This window comes from Pongo abelii, chromosome 5 (assembly GCF_028885655.2).
Source record: "Pongo abelii isolate AG06213 chromosome 5, NHGRI_mPonAbe1-v2.0_pri, whole genome shotgun sequence".
Lineage (NCBI taxonomy): Eukaryota > Metazoa > Chordata > Mammalia > Primates > Hominidae > Pongo > Pongo abelii.
The window spans coordinates 150046686-150067375 of NC_071990.2; the positions used below are offsets into that span (position 1 = coordinate 150046686).

At 42.3% G+C, this 20690-nt stretch overlaps 1 protein-coding gene across 8 annotated transcripts in view; it reads left to right on the forward strand.

Moving 5' to 3' along the window:
• The window catches only part of SASH1 (SAM and SH3 domain containing 1), a 281596-nt gene that overhangs the window by 192208 nt on the left and 68698 nt on the right, over positions 1–20690 (forward strand). For all 8 annotated transcript variants that reach the window (XM_063725047.1, XM_063725046.1, XM_054558281.2 and 5 more), the window contains 3 exons: positions 6019–6059; positions 8853–8939; positions 11564–11676. In XM_063725047.1, the coding sequence (XP_063581117.1) occupies positions 6019–6059; positions 8853–8939; positions 11564–11676 (241 nt within the window). The remainder of the gene's footprint in view (positions 1–6018; positions 6060–8852; positions 8940–11563; positions 11677–20690) is intronic.

The following is a 20690-nucleotide window of genomic DNA, read 5'->3' on the forward strand; positions in this document are numbered from 1 at the left end:
GTATTTGGCCTCCTTTCCTTCTAGAAGCAGATAGGGGGGTCTTGCAATAGCCAGATAGTCAATTCCTCAAAAGTGTTCTTGGAATATTTAGTTCTGATACTTCCATAGACCATGGTCAGATTTGGTGTTGAAAACTTTCTGTTTTTGCAGGTTCTTCTGAGTATCATTTTAGCAATTTACTCAAGAGCTGGGCCAGTATATAATGGTATCCCCTTTCTGTCTATCCCTTAAATAATAGAAAAGAGGCACCCTGTTAAGGAATGTATACAATTTGGAATTCTGTTATACAAATGAGGAGGAGTCTGGGGAAGAGGGTGAGGTGTTGAACTCAGGAGTCAGAGACGTGGCCACCAAGCCCAGTTATGCCCTTGCCCAGCACGACTGGACCTCAGGCATGTCATCACTCCCATCTCAGTGATAGTCCTATTCTGTGATGGGGGGTAAAGAGAGTATTGCATTTGAGAGGTGGAATTCTATACAAGTGTAAAGAATTTCATGTTGACCTGTGTGTGTTCCTCCTCCTACTCTATTGTCTTACGAGGATCTCCACTGTAAAGCAGTAGACTCACTGGAAAAGAAACTATGGCAACCTAGAGTTGCCACTGTGTGGAGTGTGAGACGGCAATATAATTATTATTATTTTTTTTAAGATGGAGTCTCACTTTGTCACCCAGGCTGGAGTGCAGTGGCGCAATCTCGGCTCACTGCAACCTCCACCTCGTGGGTTCAAGCGATTCTCCTGCCTCAGCCTCCTGAGTAGCTGTGATTACAGGTGCTGTCCACCACGCCCAGCTAATTATTGTATTTTTAGTAGACATGGGGTTTCACCGTGTTGTCCAGGCTGGACTCGAACTCCTGACCTCAGGTGATCCGCCCGTCTTGGCCTCAAAGTGCTGGGATTACAGGCGTGAGCCACCGCACCCAGCTGCAATATAATTTTTGTAAAATGGAGTTTAATAATATTCTAGCCAGAAAGGTAAAGGAGCACTCTGCCTGCTTTTCCTTCTCCCACTGGCCGCTCGTCCTAAGTCTCGTTGTTGGGCCTCACTTTCTCTTTCTGACCCCTAAAAATTGGGTTGCCCTGGAGCTCAGTCTTCATAATGTTTCTCTTCGTAGTGTTCAGCCAGTCTCAGAGCTTAGAGTGTGCAAGTCACTTACAAATTCTTATCTGCAGCTGTAGACTCACATATCCAACTGTTTCTTTACTGTCTCCACAGGGATGTTTAATAAGCACTGCACACTTAGCATGTCCAAAGGGGACCTCTTGTTCCCTCCCCTCCTGTTCCCCTGCCCAGCTTTCCCCATCTGGGGAAGTGGATGTTATTCCATTATTTAGGTTTCTGCTCAGAGAAGCCTTCTCTGTCCCATCACCTCAACTTCTCCTCACTCCTTGACTCTGCAGTTGCCCTCCTTGAATCTGTCTTGTTTATTGCTATGTTCTCAGGACCTCAGAGGATGCCTGACTCCTACTGAGAGGTGAATAAATAAATACTGAATGAAAGAATGAGTGAAAACGAATACACAAAGCAAGTTAGCAAAGAATTTGTTAAAGACAGAGGTAGGAGGAAAGAAACTAGTTCAGTTCTGGGGATAGTGTCTCTTAAATTATTATTTTTTTAATGGGATTGATAAATTCCTTAATGTAGGAATTTTCTTAAGTGAATTTTGCCTTCAGGAACAGCAAAAGCAGTTTAGGGATCTTGAGGAAAAATGTTGACACTTTAGCAGATTTGGGGGCTTAATAGTAGGAGTTATTGATGAACAAATATTTGCTAAGTTTCAGTTCTGAGACCTTAAATCCAATACTTGATGATAATTAAATGTTTAAATGGATTTTTAAAGCGCAGCAGAATATTAATTATTGCTTCCTGGTCATCAAAATCCATGCTGAAGTTACGATACTTTTTACCCATTGACAATGAAAAAGATGAGTCCAAAGAGCAGATCCACCTCCAGCACCCACCATCCTCAGACCTGGGGCTTTTGGCTGGAGGAAGGAGGTACTACTACCAGGAGGCCTCTTTGGAGCTGACGTCTGAGCATTAATTTCTTCCACCAGGAGATTAGTAAATGACCCCTTCCACCTGCTGCCATCCACATTTGGACTTGGGTTATATCATTGATTTTTGCTCCTGCTGGATGAATTTTAATAATCATTCTCAAGGAGAAAGGAGATGGCATTTTGCACTGCTTCTATGCCAGCTTCTGTTTGCAGGGAGAAAGTCACTGCGTCCAAATTCATACATTGTCATTTTCCTCCTTTGTAAATTTGATGAGTTGGGGAGCCTCACGCTTGTGAAACATGGGCTTGTTATTCTTTGGCCAGCATCTAGGTGGTGAACTTGTGAAATTTTAAAAACAAAAGCCCACCCACCACAGCAAGATGAATAAAGAAACTACAGTGCCATCTGCTGGCATCCTGGGGAAATTCAAGCAATGCCTGGGCCAAGTCCAAACCGGAGGATAAAATTATTCAAAGTGTGCGATAGTTTGAAGATAGTAGATTAAAAATAATGAAAATATTGTCAGTCATCATTTCAGAGAGGAAAATGCAATCACATTTTGTGATAATGGTGTAGCAGTGGGAGCGTACATTTTTCTGCAGTGTACTTTTTGAAGTATTTTGATGACTTTTAGGGAAAGTAAAAATTCTCAATTTATGTTTTCACTTATTACATAATCAGTTTTATCCTGAGGTGGGGATATTTGGTCCATAGCAGTTAGGTCAAGACTTCTCTAGTTCTGGCCGGGCATGGTGGCTCATGCCTGCAATCCCCAGCACTTTGGGAGGCCGAGGCGGGCAAATCACCTGAGGTCAGGAGTTCAAGTCCAGCCTGGCCAACATGGTGAAACCCCGTGTCTACTAAAGCTACAAAAATTAGCCGGGCATAGTGTCATATGCCTGTAGTCCCAGGAGGCTGAGGCAGGAGAATCGCTTGAACCTGGGGGTGGAGGTTGCAGTAAGCCAAGATCGCACCACTGCACTCCAGCCTGGGCAACAGAGTGAGACTCTGTCTCTTAAAAAAAAAAAAAAAAAAAAAAAAAAAGACATCCCTAGTCCTTAGGGTGAGGACAAATATACATATGGGGCTCCCTGTGCCTCTGGTGGCCCCTTACAGAAAACATGTTTAACCAGCTGCAGATCCCAGCCCGCTGAAGTAAGGTGGGCAGCTGCATAGTCCCATGACTTGAAGTGCAAAGTACAGCACAGTAAGATTTTTTTAAAAAATTAAGAATCTAAACTTAGCAGAAACGCGTCTTTCTTTCTGAAGGATTTCCTGCCTCAGTCCCTAGCCAACTAGCTCGCTCTTATTTTGCTCCTACTTCTCCCGTGGGCCTGAGCATGTTACGTTTGCTGCTTCTCTTCCTCATTCTTCTCCTTCCCTCCCCCCTCATCATCTCTTATGCTTTTCTGTTCCCGTCTCCCTCCATCCCTAACCTGTAGCTCCCCTTTCTTCGTGTTCATCCATGTACCTTCCTTGTGCTGTTGTTCAGTACATTTTGGCTGAATGATTTAAATTTTGAAATGGCTACCTCCTAAAAGCCTTGCAGGTAAATACAGGTATTTTCATTTTTGTGTGGATAGGAGGAAGGAGAGTAGGTCCTAGCCATGTTCTGGCACAATTTGGTGATAAGTGAGATTTTCCTTACATGTTCTGTATTCACAGCACAGGAGTAAGGGGAAATAACTAGAATTCATTACTAGCTCTTGTCCTCTGCAGCGGTTTCTCCCCTGATTCTGTTCTTAGCTCCGACTCTCCCTTAGTTTACAATCGAAAGCTTTCAGATTTTTGTGCTGGTCATCAACAGTTCTCTGCACTCAGACGTGGAGAATGGTGGTGCTTGCAGGGCATGGGCCCGCCACTCAGAAATGGCACCCAGTGGTCAGTCCACACCAGTGCAGCTACACCAAAGGGTGGTGGCTTATTAAGGGCGGCTCTGCATGAAAAAGCCTCCCTCCCCTCTCTCTGGTCACCTTAGATTCTCAAGGTCCTTTTATCCAAAGCGTAGGCAGAAAATCACTTTAGGTGATCAGGATATTCAATTCTTCTTCCTCTGAATGAGACAGAGTCTCATTCAGTCACCCAGTTTGGAGGTCAGTGGTGTGATCATAGCTCACTACAACCTCGGACTCCTGAGCTCAAGTAGTCCTCCTGCTGCAGCCTCCTGAGTAGCTAGAACTAGAACTATAGATGTATGTCACCATGCCCAGTTAAACTTTTTTAAAGTTTTTTTTTTTTTTTTAAAGAGACGGTGTCTCACTATGTTGCCCAGGCTGCTCTCCTCCTGCCTCAGCCTTTGCTCTAATTTTTTCAGTGTAACTCATACCTGGCCTCCCACTTTCTTCTCTTGCCTAGCCTTCAGATGCAAAAATCACCTCTTCCATCTTCCTTCCTGGTGGTGAACTTGTAGTGAAGATTCAGGTTTAAATCCCCCAAGTGTCTGTGTCTGTTCTGATGCAGGTGCCTTCTTTCTGGTTTCCCTTGTTGCAAGCCCAAGGATACTGTATTTTCCTTCTGGGATTTGGACACACCTAATGAAAGATTTTGCTCCACACTCTACTGTTCCTTTTTTTTTTTTTGAGATACAGTTTCACTCTGTTGCCCAGTCTAGAGTGCAATGGTGCGATCTTGGCTCACTTCAACCTCTGCCTCCCATATTCAAGCAATTCTCCTGCTTCAGCCTCCCGAGTAGCTGGGATTACAGGCCTGTGCCACCACGCCTAGCTAATTTTTGTATTTTTAGTAGAGACGGGGCTTTGCCATGTTGTCCAGTCTGGTCTCAAACTCCCGACCTCAAGTGATCCGCCCACCTCGTTCCCTTTTTGATACAACCAATTTTAACTTTCTTTCGTTTTCTCGCTTTCTTTCTTTAAATTTTGTTTGTGTAAGTTTTTTTCTGGAGAAATGCTTAATGAACTGGTTTTGGGCTGTGTACACTTTTCAGATTATTTGGGTTAATCTGTATCTGCCTTCACAAACTGGCAGCCAAAGGTGTTGGGGTGGGGGGCAAATTCGATGCCCAGACATGTATTGATTAATTTGGACATATTTTTAAAAACATCGGTTTATTTGCCATCACTTAAAAATGTTAGAGCTCTTGTATAAAAATACAGATTTCTGGCTGGGCACAGTGGCTCACGCCTGTAATCCCAGCACTTTGGGGGGCCGTGGCAGGAGGATTGCATGAGGTCAGGAGTTCCAGACCAGCCTGGCCAACATGGTGAAACCCCATCTCTACTAAAAATACAAACATTAGCCAGGCGTGATGGCGCATACCTGTAATCTCAGCTACTTGGGAGGCTGAGACAGGAGAATCGCTTGAACCCAGGAGGTGCAGGTTGCAGTGAGCCGAGATCATGCCACTGTACTCCAGCCTGGGCAACAGAGCAAGAATGTGTCTCAAAAAAAAAAAAAAATGCAGATTTCTGTCTTCTCTTTGAACATTGGAAGATTCAGCAGGATGGACATTGCACTTGCCAACTGGCAGCAACCAACTGGAGGAACTACATACTGGCTGCCCCCTCTATTAAGGACACTCAGTATCCTGTTGTGGGTCTCTCACCCACCTCCCTGCCCCTTTTGTTTTCCTAGAGCCGACCACTGTATTCATCTGCGGGCCCAAGTGGCATTTGTGGTGCTGAGTTTATGTTTTCATTATTATTTGCTTTCTCTTTTCCTCTTACACAAGAGACTTCCCAATGGCAGTAACTTCACTTGTATTAATAGTTCACAGAATGAAAGGTACTTCAGCAATCGTCTAGTGAAGTCTGTCTTCTTCATTTAATATTACAGATCTCACCTTCGAGTGAGTCTTTAATAAATGTCGACAAATGGCACACGAGTCTATTTCTAGGAAGTCAGCAGATGGGTAGAAAAAGCCAGTGGTAAACAGCCTATAACAATTTCCCTGGCTGTATTAAGTAGTATTGATGCTGGGTCAAACTAGTTAGGAGGATTTTCAGTTCTCCCATGAAAGCAAGGCTCTCTGGTAATCTGATTTGTTTTTCTTTTCTAGGAACCCTCTTCATAAATCAAACTCAGAAGACAGCTCTGTAGGTCAGTACCACTTTTCTTGGTTTACCTCTTTAATTATTTTAATACTTTATAGAAAACACAAACGTGAAAATACAAAACTCACAGTAATCCTTCTACTCAGAAATAAACACTGTTGAGATTTTGATGTACAACCTTATTCTCCTTTTACTAGGGGGTTTTAAAAAAACGTAATTGTGATCATATTCTGCATACTGTTTTATAGTTTTTAAGTTGAATATGTTATGAGCATTTTCCCATGACTGAATATTCTCTACGTTAATAGAGAAAAATTAGAAGCAACCTAAATATCCAGCAAAGAACGAATTGGTTAATTAGCTTATGGCACATCCAATATGGTGGAATATTATGCAGACTTAAAAATTTACTGCTGCTTTAAAAATCCTGGGATCTGTGTCCCTAATAATGTCCTTAGGATAAATCCTTCAATTTGGAATTTTTTGGATCCAAGATTATGCATAATTAAGGCATTGTATGTTTTATATATTCTTGATTATAAAATTCACTCTTGGTTTAGTAACAGCTATTCTGTTTGGGTCAGAGGGTGGGTGGCTGATAGTGATTAGGAACATAAATACTCTATCAAACCTGACTGCCTGGCTTTGAATCTGCCAACTCAATAGCTATCACCTTGTGCAGCTCACTTGCACCAAGCCTCAGTTTTCTCATCTGCTAGGTGGGAACAATGATGTGTCATATAATTGAGTATTAAATGAAATTTGCCATTAGATAGCAAAGTGCCTGGATATAGTAGCTGAATAAATGTTAGCTATTACTGTTATTAGGCTGCATCTCTGTTTCAGAAACATGAAAATGGGAGAAGGGAGAAGGGAGTATAGCTTATAGTCAAAGAAATATGTTCTCAGCCTGTGCAGTGGCTCACTTCTCTTATCCCAGCAATTTGGGAGGCCAAGGAGGGAGAATTACTTGGGCCCAGGAGTTCGAGACTGACCTGGGCAACATAGCAAGATGCTCTCTCTACGAAAAATTTAAAAATTAGGTGGGCATGGCACCATGCACCTGTAGTCCCAGCTACTTGGGAGGCTGAGGTGGGCGGATCCCTTGAGCCCAAGAGTTTGAGGCTACAGTGAGCTGTGATTGTACCACTGCACTCCAGCTTGGACGAAGAGACCATGTCTCTTAAAAAGAAAATAAATAGGCCGAATGTGGTGGCTCACATCTGTAATCCCAGCACTTTGGGAGGCTGAGGTGGGTGGATCACGAGGTCAGCAGTTCAAGACCAGTCTGGCCAATATGTTGAAATCCCATCTCTACTAAAAATACAAAAATTAGCCAGGCGTGGTGGCTCATGCCTGTAATCCCAGCTACTCAGGAGGCTGAGGCAGGAGAATCACCTGAATCCAGGAAGCAGAGGTTGTAGTGAGCCAAGATTGCACCGCTGCACTCCAGCCTAGGCAACAGAGCAAGACTGTCTCACAAAAAAAAAAAAGAAAGAAAGAAAATAAATATTCCCGAACTGTCCAAGAGCAAGGTTGAGTTAATAATAACTAGTCTGCTTTAACCCTGCATGTCTGACATTTGCTTCAGTGTTAAGCCCAAAGGCAGTGGGTGATACAAAACTTGCCATGAAGCTCTGTCTTTGGCGGAAAGGCTCCGGTTTCATTCCCACAGCTCTGGGGGCTGTCAAAACTTAAATGTGTGGTCATCCTGTTTTGACAGACGACGCCCTTTCTAGCCTGGGAGCACCATAGACATGGTTCCCACACGTCTGCTTCATTGCTTGGCACCACCAGTCTAGACTGGGGAAACCCATCACTTCGCTGGGCCCTATTTCCAGTGGCCGTGGAGCAACCAGACAGACTACAAGTGGTGACAGAGCTGCTATTTTGAATGTGCCACATCAGCACGATGGCAGACACCGCTGCTGCTGCTTTTTATTTGTAAAGAATAAAGGACTGCTCTACCCACTCATTTTACTTACTCTCCTCTTTCGCTTTGCTTTTAAAAAGGTATTACATATTATTGATGATCGGAACCCTACCACATATTAAAAATGCCTAGCTATAGCGGCGAATTTGTTTTCACTTGAAAGTCGCCGAAGTCATCTGGAAAGGATGGGGGGTGGGGTGGGTAGAGGGAGACCCATTTGGGAGGTGACACAGCCGGATTGCAGTCTTGCTTGTCTTTGTGCCCTGGGTAAGCTGTAGGTGGGTCACCAGGTAACCTGAATGCCAGGGAGTGCCGTATGCATGCCACAGCGAGACCCATGCAGACCACACTTCTGAGAGTAACACTGGGGGCCAGACCCAGAGACCCAGGGGACCAGCTCCCCTGACCTGTGGGCCCAGGACATACCAACCATTCTCTTCTTGTCGTTAAATCTGGAATAACAGAAATAAACCAAGGGTAGATCAGCAACAGAAATAACAACAAAACAAAGTGAACTTCTTAAAATACCCTATTTGTGGTGTAGTTGAAATAATTGTGGCTAAGACCAAAGGGGGGAAATATACTGCAAGACGAGGCCAAATTAGGCATACTAGTTAAACAAACATCAAAGTAAACACAAGAATGCATGTTTTGCCTTCCTTTTTGATGTTTCTGTTTCTCGTCTTAACCTCACTGCACCGTTTCTTGCTACTAGGAAATTTGCATTTCTTTTAAACAACTTTATAGGCATCTCCCATTCTTTCAGTAACTGAAAGAAAAAACTGTCCTTTTGTGAAATCAAAATATTCTTACCAGCTTTGAATTATAAGGAAGAGGCTACTTTTGTTATTAATGATGAATTTATTGCTTGTGCTTTTTGTTCCTTTTTTTTTTTTCTTTTTTAAGGAAAAGGAGACTGGAAGAAAAAAAATAAGTATTTCTGGCAGAACTTCCGAAAGAACCAGAAAGGAATAATGAGACAGACTTCAAAAGGTACTGCAATGCAGCTGGCGGACAGTAGGTCCTTTTAGCTCTGACGTGTGAAGAATCCTGTGCTGCTAATCTCAGTGGATGCTTGCTATAAGTTAGCGTAACTCACCGCATGTGCTCCTAAAATGTTCAACTTTTCTGACATTCCTGTTATTACTTTAAGACTTTGTCCCAGTGATTTTCTTTTTTTTTTTTTGAGTCAAAGAAAACAAAAGGGGACAAGTTCACAGTTCTTTCCTTTCATAGATCTGACAGCAGAGGCCGAATCTTTCGTTTTCTCAGTCGCACCAACCTCAGAAAGATCTTTACTCTTCTCTCATCAAGATCTAGCCTGAAAGGGCCTAGAGAGCCCTAGCATGTGTTGGTTTGGGACTCTCCTGTCCGCGTTCCCACTGAGATCCTTTGCATTCTTCTGAACTTCTGATGCTCTTCTGCAGTGGGACGGTTATGGGGTGTTGCCCCTGGAAACTCCAGTGGTCTGACATCATGGGAATTTGCCTGGGCGGCTTTGTGAAGGGAGTTCTGCCCTACTCTCGGCTGTGTCTTTTGTTGTTGTTTATATAGTAAGTAAATATATCATCCCTTTGAGGCTCAGTTACATAATTTATGTTTCCCCAGTATTCAAAGAAGAAACCAGAACAAATCCACTTCCAGATTCCAGTCCAGCTGAATGAGGTTATCAGTAGATTAAAAAGTTCTCCTTGATCACCAGTGACACTGCTTGTTTTCCTTTACAAAATCTTAGTGTCCTGTGCTGTGTGGAACATCTGTTTAATTATCAGTACACATGGAAATGAGAAAAACGGATGTGAACAGCAGACACGTCAGAGCACACCTGGGTTCCTTGGCAACATTCCACTTGGTTCTTTTTTCAAGTTGTCCTACTTTTAAGCATTCCCAGTTTTTTGTATTCACCCAGCATCGCTTGTGATTCAAAATAAACCTTGGAGTCTAAAAAAAAAAAAGTCTAAAGCTAAGGAGAAAGGGAGAGGTACAGAGGGAGAGGGAGGGAAGGAGGAAGGCAACAGTTTACCAGCTAACGTGGATTTTTAAAGAACCCAACCAACTCCCCATCACCCTCTCTGCCATTTGAGGTGACACAGATAGTAAAATGAATCAACCCAGCAGGCTTGTCTCTTCACCCAGCACACACTATTATTCTCCCTGTGCAAGTAGCAAAGGGAACCTGAGGAGTATTTTTGGATTGATTGATTACAAAATGGAAATGGGATGGAAATACAGGGCAACATAAATTCCAAAGTCAGCCATGCCTGAAATGGTTTCCTACAAGTCTACAGGCAGACTCTTTCCCTCTGTCTCTTACACCAAAGGCAAATTAAGCCACAGCCGGGGGCATCCTAACGATATTGGAAGCTGGTAAAAAGTATGAATGAGAAAGATGGGGAGGAGAGGAGGGTGTGGGACTGGAGTGGGGATGTTAAAGCTCACGTTCAGTAACATGTCCTTCCCCACACGCTGACCAGAGGCACCATTGCCCAATGTGGCTCAGATATACCAGAGGCAATAGCAGTCTGTTTGCTCTGTAGGAAAATCTTTGGAATCTAATGGGACATTCTCTTCTCTGCAGTTCTAGCTGCCTTCAGGTGTGAGTTGGAAGTTGATTTTGCCTCAGTTTGGAAACCAATTTATGACAATAATACTTTCAGATACAGACCTATATGGCACCCTTCTTCTGATTAACTCAACATGCTTCATGTCTGTGATTTGCACTTAGCTTTTTTTTTTTTTTTTTTTTTTTTTTTTTTTTTTTTTTGGGTCTTCAGATGGAGTCTTGCTCTGTCACCTAGGCTGGAGTGCAGTGGTGTGATCTTGGCTCACTGCAACCTTCACCTCCCGGGTTCAAAGCAATTCTCCTGCTTCAATCTCCTGAGTATCTGGGATTACAGGTGCCTGCCACCATGCCCGGCTAATTTCTGTATTTTTAGTGGAGATGGGGTTTCACCTTGTTGGCCAGGCTGGTCTCGAACTCCTGACCTCAAGTGATCCACCTGCCTTGGCCTCCCAAAGTGCTGGGATTACAGGCATGAGCCACTGTGCCCAGTGCACTTAGTTTTGAGGAATAATAATAGTGAAATAGCTTAGTAGGAATGGAAGGTTTTGCCAGGCTGTGGGTCTGGACTCTTTGACCTTCCTTCCTCTGTCGTGACCTAGGATTCTTTCCCACTTCTTTGCAAAAATATTTTCTTCTCATTTGTATTTCTAATGGAAGGACACAGAGAACCCACAGCTGAAGGAGCCTTGGAATGCTTGTATGATCCAGTTGGGTGTGTAAATTAGATCTTTACTCCACCTATAGCAAGGAGCTCTCTCTCACTTTCCTCCACAACCCGTCCACTGGGTACTCTATCTCCAAGGCTCTGATCATCTTGAAGGATTTGTTTCTATGGTGACACCCACGTGTTCTGCAAGCCTGTTTCTCAATCAGAGGTGCTTATTGGCTTCTTAAAAAGCAGCATAGTTTTGCCATCCTTTGCTTCATCAGTAACGTTCAACATACATAGTGTCCTGAGCAACATTCTTCCCTAGCCCGAGACAGCAGATGTTCAGCATTGACATTCTGTTTTGCCATTCTTGTCACTCCGTTATTCTTTGTCCTCAATCTCCAGGAGAAGACGTTGGTTATGTTGCCAGTGAAATAACGATGAGCGATGAGGAGCGGATTCAGCTAATGATGATGGTCAAAGAAAAGATGATCACAATTGAGGAAGCACTTGCTAGGGTAAGCATGCAGATACCTGGTTTATATTTGTGAGGATTTGACTTTCTGAAGTGTAAAAATGTTTGCGGCCAACAAGGGGTATAGGAATCAGGTACCCATGTTGTCAGATAAAATATTTATTCTGTTTACTTGATACAAACATTCTACTTTGTGAGGTGAAACTTCTATAGTCAATGAAAACACGAATGAATGAATGAATGGCAGATATTTTTGATCTGTGGACCACATTAATGAGGAAAATGGCCTTCTGAATGCAGCTGCAAAATTCACAAGCCTTTTGAAAAGAATGTAATCAGTAGTAAAAGATTAATTATTAAATAAAAATCAAATGTACTAAAAACATTGTAAACATCAGGATTTCTTTTTTTTTTTTTTTTGAGATAGGGTCTCACTATGTTGCCCAGACTATAGTGCAGTGATGCAATCACAACTCACCGCAGCCTCAACCTCCTGGGCCCAAGCAATCCTCCCATGTCAGCCTCCTGAGTAGCTGGGACCACAGGTGTGTGACACCACACCTAGCTAATTTTTAAATTTTTTACAGAGACAGGGTCTCCTCATGTTGCCCAGGCTGGTCTCAAACCCGTGGGCTCAAGTGATCCTCTCACCTCGGCCTCCCAACATGTTGGAATTACAGGCATAAGCAAGCAAACCTGGCCTATAAATATCAGTTCTATAAGATGCCTTCACAAACTGAATTTTGAATAATCTAAAGGTTATACTTACTTTCATATCTAAGTAAATATTAATTGCAATTTATTGTGTTTGTTTTTTGTTTTTAGTATTTCCCCCTGAGTTAAGTTAGGCACTACAAGAAGCCTAATTAACCTTTAGGATACTAGAGCAGCATTTATGATAGGCAGCAATTTATTAAGAGATTCCCTGCTTTGTTGTTGAACAACGAACCCGTTGATTCTTGAATTTTCACTTTGAACAGTTGGTTCAGTACTGTGCAGATAAGTCCCAAATAAACAGGTTTAGAAATTGACAAAAACCTTCAAATCACCAAGGAACCATTGAATGAGTTAAGACTTTACCATTGTCTTGGTCCATTTTGTGCTGCTGTAACAGAATACCACAGACTGGGTAATTCATCAAGAACAGGAATTTATTGGCGCACAGTTCTGGAGGCTGGGAAATCTAATGTCAAGGGGCCCCAGCAGGTTTGGTGTCTGGTGAGACTGTGCTCTTCTAAGATGACACCTTGTACACCACATCATCTGCAGGGGAGGAAGGCTAGATGCTTATAAGCCAGAAGGAGGAATGCCAAGAAGCTAAAGGGAGCAAACTTACCCTTTGATAATGACAGTAATACTACCCTATCACCTCCCAAAGTTTCACCTCTTAACACTGCCACAACAGCTACCAAATTCTCACCATGAACTTGGGGAGAGACAAACATTCAACACACAGAAACCATAACACTCAACCTATAGCAACCATTGAGTGGAATCTTAAAGGTCTGAAACCTTGAAACAGTGGCACACATATACTCAGTTTAGTTTAATATACAGTAGTTCCCTCTTACATGCAAGGGATATGTTCTGAGACCCTCAGTGGATGCCTGAAACTGCAGATGGTACCAAACCCTATACATACTATGTATGTTTTTTCTTATGTTCCTATGCATACATATCCATGGTAGAGTTTAATCTATAAATTAGATATAATAAGAAATTAACAACAATAAAAATAAAATAGAACAATTATAACAATATTCTGTAATAAAACTTATGCGACAAAGATGTCCATTTTCACTACTGTTACTCCACATAGTACTGAAAGTCCTAGCTATAGCAATCAGGCAAGAGAAAGAAATAAAAGAGAACCAAAGATTCCACTGAAAAACTATTAGAACTGATAAATTAAGTAAAGTTGCAGGCTATAAAGTCAACACATACAAATCAGTAGCATTTCTATATGCCAGCAACAAATAGTCTGAAAAGAAATCAAGAAAGTAATCCCATTTATAGTAGCTACAAATAAAATACCTAAGAATAAACTCAACCAAAGAAGTGAAAGCTCTCTATAATGAAAACAATAAAACATTGATGCAAGAAAAGGACACCAAAAAAAAAAAAAAAAAAAAGGAAAGCTATTCCATGTTCATGGATTAGAAGAATCAACATCATTAAAATGGCTGTACTACCCGAAGCAATCTACAGATTCAGTGCAATCCATATCAAAATACCAATGACATGCTTCACAGAATTAGAAGAAACAATCTTACACTTTGGGAGGCCGAGGCGGATAGATCACTTGAGATCAGGAGTTCGGTGCCAACCTGGCCAACATGGTGAAACCCCATCTCCACTAAAAATACAAAAATTAGCCAGGCGTGGTGGCACGTGTCTGTAGCAAGCTACTTGGGAGGCTGAAGCAGAAGAATAGCTTGAATTGGGGAGGCGGAGTTTGCAGTAAGCCGAGGTCGTGCCATTGAACTCCAGCCTGGGTGAGAGTGAGAATCCATCCCCCCCACCCCCAAAAAAAGGAAAGAAGAAAAAATAATCTTAAAATTTGTATTGAACCACAGAATACCTAGAATAGCCAAAGCCACCCTGAGCAAAAAGAACAAAACTGGGGGAATGACATTAACTGACTTCAAATCTATACTACGGAGCTGTAGTAACCAAAACAGCATGCTACTGGCATAAAAACAGACATGTAGACCAATGGAATAGAATAGACAGCCTGGAAATAAACCCATACATCTGCAGTGAACTTACTTTCAACAAAGGTGCCAAGAATATACAATGGGGAAAGAACAATCTCTTCAATAAATGGTGCTGGGAAAATTGGATATTCATATGCAGAAGAATGAAACTAGAACCCTCTCTCTTGCCATATAGAAAAATCTAATCAAAATGGATTAAAGACAAATCTTTAAGACTCAACTATGAAACTAGTAAAAGAAAACATTGAGGAAATTCTCCAGGACATTGGACTGGGCAAAAATTTCTTGAGTGATATCCTAAAAGTACAGGTAGCTAAAACAAAAATGGACAAATGGGATTACATCATGTTAAAATGCTTCTGCACAGCAAACAAAGCAATCAGCAAAGTGAAAAGACAACCCACATGCTGGAAGAAAATATTTGCAAACTAACCCTGTAAAAAAGGATTAATAAACAATATATGTGGAACTCAAACAACTCAATAGGAAAAAAATCCAATAATCTAATTTAAAAAATGGAGAAAATATCTGAATAGACATTTCTCAGAAGAAGACATACAAAGGGAAAACAGACATGTGAAAAGGTGCTCAACATTATTGGTCGTCAGAGAAATGCAAATCAAAACTACAGTAAGATATCATCTCACCCCAATTAAAATGGCTTTGTGGGATGGAGTCTCACTCTGTTGCCCAGGCTGGAATGCAGTGGCGAGATCTCGGCTAGCTGTGACCGCCACCTCCTGGGTTCAAGCGATTCTCCTGCGTCAGCCTCCCGAATAGCTGGGATCACAGGTGCCTGCCACCACAACTGGCTATTTTTTTTTTTTTTTTTTTTTTTGAGATGGAGTCTCACTCTATCGCCCAGGTTGGAGTGTAGTGGTGCAATCTTGGCTCAGTGCAACCTCCACCTCCCAGGTTCCAGCAATTCTCCTGCCTCAGCCTCCCGAGTAGCTGGGATTACAGGTGCCCACCACCACACCTGGCTAATTTTTGTATTTTTAGTAGAGACAGTGTTTCACCATGTTGACCAGGCTGGTCTCGAACTCCTGACCTCAGGTGATCCACCTGCCTCGGCCTACCAAAGTGTTGTGATTACAGGCATGAATCACTGTGCCTGGCCTAAAATGGCTTTTATCCAAAAGACAGGCAATAACATGCTGTTAAGGATATGGAGAAAGGGGGACCCTCATATATTGTTGATGGGAATGTAAATTATTACAGCCACTATGGAGAACAGTATGGAGGTTCCTCACAATACAAAAAAATAGAACTACCATATGATGCAGCAATCCCGCTGCTAGTATCTACCCAAAAGAAGGGAAGTAAGCATAGAGCTATCTGCACTCTAATGTTTATTGCAGTGCTGTTGACAATAGCCAAGACTTGGAAGCAACCTAAGTGTCCATCAACAGATGAATGGATAAAGAAAATGTGGTACATATACACAGTGGAACACTACCCAGCCATAAAAAAGAGTGAGTTTCTGTCATTTACAACAACATGGATGGAACTGGAGGACATTATATTAAGTGAAATAATCCAGGCAAACAGAAAGTCAAACTGCACAAGTTCTCACTCATTTGTGGAAGGTAAAAGTTAAAACAATTGAACTGATGGAGATAGAGAGTAGAATGATGGTTACCAGAGCCTGGGGATGGTAGTGAGGAGGTGAGGGGAAGTATGGATGGTTAATGGGTACGAAAGTATAGTTAGAAAGAATGAATAACATCTAGGATTTGCTAGCACAACAGGGTGACTACAGTCAACAATAATATATTGTACATTTAAAAATAACGAAAAGATTATAATTGGAATGCTGGGCTTAGTGCAGATGAGCAGGTCGGTGCTGGGGCAGGTGGTGGAGTGAGTGGCAGGTGAAAGTGACAGCCTCCTGTCCATGCTGCTCATCTCCTGCGCCTTCATTCTCAGCCTGGTCTGCTTTGCCACAATAGTAACCACCTGGCCCAGCTGCCGGCTGGTGCAAAATGCTCATCATATGTTTTCTCTCTCATTCCATTCCTTGGGCATGCCATACATTTGGAAAAAGTTCAACTGAGTTTCTAGAAAGTGCATATGAGAAGTATGGGCATATGAAGAGTATGGACCTGTATTTAGTTTTCCTATGGTGAGCAAGACATTTACTCCTGGAGAGAGATGAGACTGCACCACTTTTTTTTTTTTTTTTTTTTTTTGAGATGGAGTTTTGCCCTTTCGGCCAGGCTGGAGTGAAGTAGCATGATCTCGGCTCGCTGCAACCTCCACCTCCTGGGTTCAAGTGATTCTCTTGCCTCAGCCTCCCGAGTAGCTGGGATTATAGGCGCCTACCACCACGCCAGGCTAATTTTTGTATTTTTAGTAGAGACGGGGTTTTACCATGTTGGCCAGGGTGGTCTCAAACTCCTGACCTCATGTGATCCACCTGCCTTGGTCTCCCAAAGTGCTAGGATTATTGGCCTGAGCCACTGCGTCCAGCCGACTGCACCACTTTTTAATAGTAAAATCAAAGATGCAGAAGATGTCTACAGTCATCTCAGGACACCTGTGTTTGGGAAGGGAGTTGAATATGACATGCCTAATCCAGTGTTGGGGCAAGAGAAAATGTTAAAAAGTAGCCTAATGTAGCCCACTTTAGACAGCAAGTTTCTATAACTGAAATAGAAAGGAATACTTTCAAGCTGGGGAGAAAGCAGAGAAAAAAATTGTGTGAAGCTCTTTCTGAGCTCATCATTTGATAGCTAGCCATGGTTTACATGGAAAGGAAATCAGAAGTCAGTTCAGTAAGAGGTGGCACAGCTGTGCACAGATGTGAGTGGCGGCTTCAAGCCTTTGGCCTGGCTGCGGCCACCTTGGCCGCCTCTGCGTGGCTGCAGAAGCAGCTACAAAGCTCATTGAGAGCACAACTATTGTCTGTAAGGTAACCCAGAAACACAGAAACCAGAAGAAAAAGTCCAAGGCATTCTCCAAACTTTACTGGATACTACAGACAAGGGTGAGCACCTGTTGGCAGATGAGGAAGTCACAGGGCTGCTTATTAGACTGTTCTCAGGGCAGCATACATCCTCAACTGCTGGTGCCTAAATGAGCTGCTTTATAGCCAGAGATGAAACACTTCATGAAAAATGTTATTTGAAGCAGAAAACTGTCCGTGGAGAGGATCTACCTTCTTTAACTTATGACCTGCTCAAGATTGAAACTCCCCAGCACTTTAGGAGGCTGAGGCAGGCAGATCACCTGATGAGGTCAGGAGTTCAAGACCAGTCTGGCCAACATGATGAAACCCCTAATAAAAATACAAAATTAGCCAGGCGTGGTGGCACGCACGTGTAATCCCAGCTACATGGGAGGCTGAGGCAGGAGAATCGTGGAGGCAGAGGTTGCAGTGAGCCGAGATCACACCATTGCACTCCAGCCTGGGCAAAAAGAGCAAAACTCCATCTTAAAAAAAAAAAAAAAGATTGAAACTTATTTAATCACTGTACAGAGAAAGTTAAGACTTAGACTTCCTGTATCGACTATGCTGAGAATGGCTAAACTGCCTCAGAGGGTGTGATAGGACGTACCATTCCTCCAGGCCACCAAATGGGTTTATCTCCCACTGTCAATCAAGGAATTCAAGACACTTGGGTGGAGCTTGTGGATCCTGATCAGTGATTACAGGACATCTCAACAGGAGAGAAGATTGTCTATGTGCCATTTGGAGGTGGGCCTCATCATATTGGGAAAAATTTTGCCCATGTTCAGATCAAGACAGTTTGGTCCACTCTGTTTCATTTGTATGAATTTGATTTCATTGATGGATATTTTCCCACTATAAATTATAAAACCATGATTTATCACACCCCTAAAAACCCAGTTATCACATACAAATGAAGATCAAAATGAAAAAGGCTACAGAGAACTAATATGTGAAACATTACTGTAAGCTCAAAAATCACTGGAAAAGAATGAAATTTACAAAACAAACCTCAGTGTACTGTCTTTTTTAGTGTAATTTTAAAAGATAGCTTAACTTAGGATTTCAATATTTTATTTACTGAATGCTTTCATCCCATCTAATGGCATTAACAGACATTTTCTAATAGCTTTATGATGGATAATTAACACATATGCTTAAGGAAGTCAAGCTCATTAGTGAAAATGTTGCTTAGGTAGATCTAGGTCATCGGCAGATTTTAAATAACAATTTCTGTGTACCGGGATACCTCAGAGGTATTGCAGGTTTGGCATCAGACCACTGCAGTAAAGGGAATATTGCAGTAAAGTGAGTCACATAAATTTGTTGGTGTTCTCAAAAAAATAGTTTCTGGATTTAATATAAGACGCACCTCCTTTATCTCTTCATAGAACTGAAAAGAGTTAGGGCCTTGCTCTGGATTTGGCGTTGGCTTACGAGAGTGTGGTGGCTGTTCTGATCTACCCAGGCCACTCAAACTTTCTCCATGTCAGCAATAAAGCTGTTCCATTTTCTTATCATTTGTGTGTTCAGTGGAGTAGCACTTTTCATTTCCTTCGAGAACTTTTCCTTTGCATTCCCAACTTAACTGTTTGATGCAAAGACCTCGCTTTTAGCTTACCCTGGCTTTCAACATGCCTTCCTCACTAAGCTTAATCATTCCTAGCTTTTGATTTAAAGTGAGAAGCATGCTACTCTTCCTTACAATTAAAGGCACAGAGGCAATTGCAGGGTTATTAATTGGCCTAATTTAAATATGTTGTGTCTCAGGAAATAGGGAGGCTTGAGCAGGAGGGAGAGAGATGGGAGAATGACTGGTCAGTGGAACCATCAGAACACACACATTTATCCATTAAGTTCACTATCTTATATGTTTAGGTTCGTGGCTCCCCAAAACAATTACAATATTAACATCCAAGGTCACGGACCACAGGTCACCATAACAGACGTAATAAGAATGAAAAAGTTTGAAATACTGTAGGAAGTGCCAAAATGTGACAACAGGGACTCAGAGTGAGCCCATGCTGTTAGAAAAGTGGCACTGATAAACTCATTCGATGCAGGGCTGCCACAAACCTTCGATTTGTAAAACACAGTTTCTGTGATGTGCAGTGAAGTCAAGCTCAGTAAAATGAGGTGTGCCTGTACCAATTTTAAAGGCTTACATAGCTCTTGGCAAGTAAGTTCAGGACATTCAAATCTTTTACTAATTCCATAAGATGTAGAAAGCCCATACTTGGAAGCTATAGGTTATTCATAATTTATGTGAGTAATTTGTTTGTTGGGGGGTGAAGATAAGAGGGAAGGGAACACACTCACATTTAAAGCCTTGGATAAAAGAGAATCGTAGTAAATTTATTGGAATGATAATACTCAGCATTGATGAGCGATATTGTAGAAAAATATGTCCTTTGCCATTTTAACTGGAAGCACTGTCTATATGAAATTGAGAGAGATCTATGACCGTGATTTAAGAATCAGATTTCCTTAAAAATAAGTATTTATACTAAAGACTGCTCAAGTCAATGTGATCTAATCATTAAGTATTACACATTGATCTGATAATGTATGTATGTGATTCCAACAAGACCATATCTGTGTGAAAGTCAGAAATAAAGTCCTTTGGAGATTAAGCAAAGAACACTTAATGTTTGTCATTGACTGTCACTGATGTTTTGGCATGGTGAACTTTTTTTTTTTTTTTTTTTTTAGATAGGGTCTTGCTCTGTAGCCAAGGCTAGAGTGCAGTGGCGTGATAATGGTTCACTGCAGCCTCGACCTTCCAGGCTCAATCAGTTCTCATGCCTCAGCTTCCTTAGTAGCTGAGACTCTAGGCATGTGCCACCACACCTGGCTAATTTTTTTTTGAGACAGAGTCTCGCTCTGTCACCCAGGCTAGAGTGCAGTGGCACGATCTTGGCTCACTGCAACCTCCACCTCCCAGGTTCAAGCAGTTCTCCTGCCTCAGCCTCCCAAGTAGCTGGAACTACAGGCACGCGCCACCACACCCAGCTAATTTTTGTGTTTTTAGTAGAGACAGGGTTTCACCATGTTGGCCAGGCTGGTCTCGAACTCCTGACCTCAAGTGATCCACCTGCCTCAGCCTCCCAAAGTGGTGGGATTACAGGCATGAGCCACCGTGCCTGGTTCAAACTTTTCTTAATTCAGGTGTCATACATCTGATTCCCTGGAAGCACAGCCTGAGATAGGGACTCTTGTGTGTCTTAGTCTATTTAGTGTTGCTATAAAGGAATACCTGAGACAGGGTAACTTACAAAGAAAGGAGGTTTATTTGGCTCATGATTCTACTGCCGAGGGATTGGTCATCTAGTGAAAACCTCAGGCTGCTTCCACTTATGGTGGAAGGCAGTGTGTGTGCAGAGATCA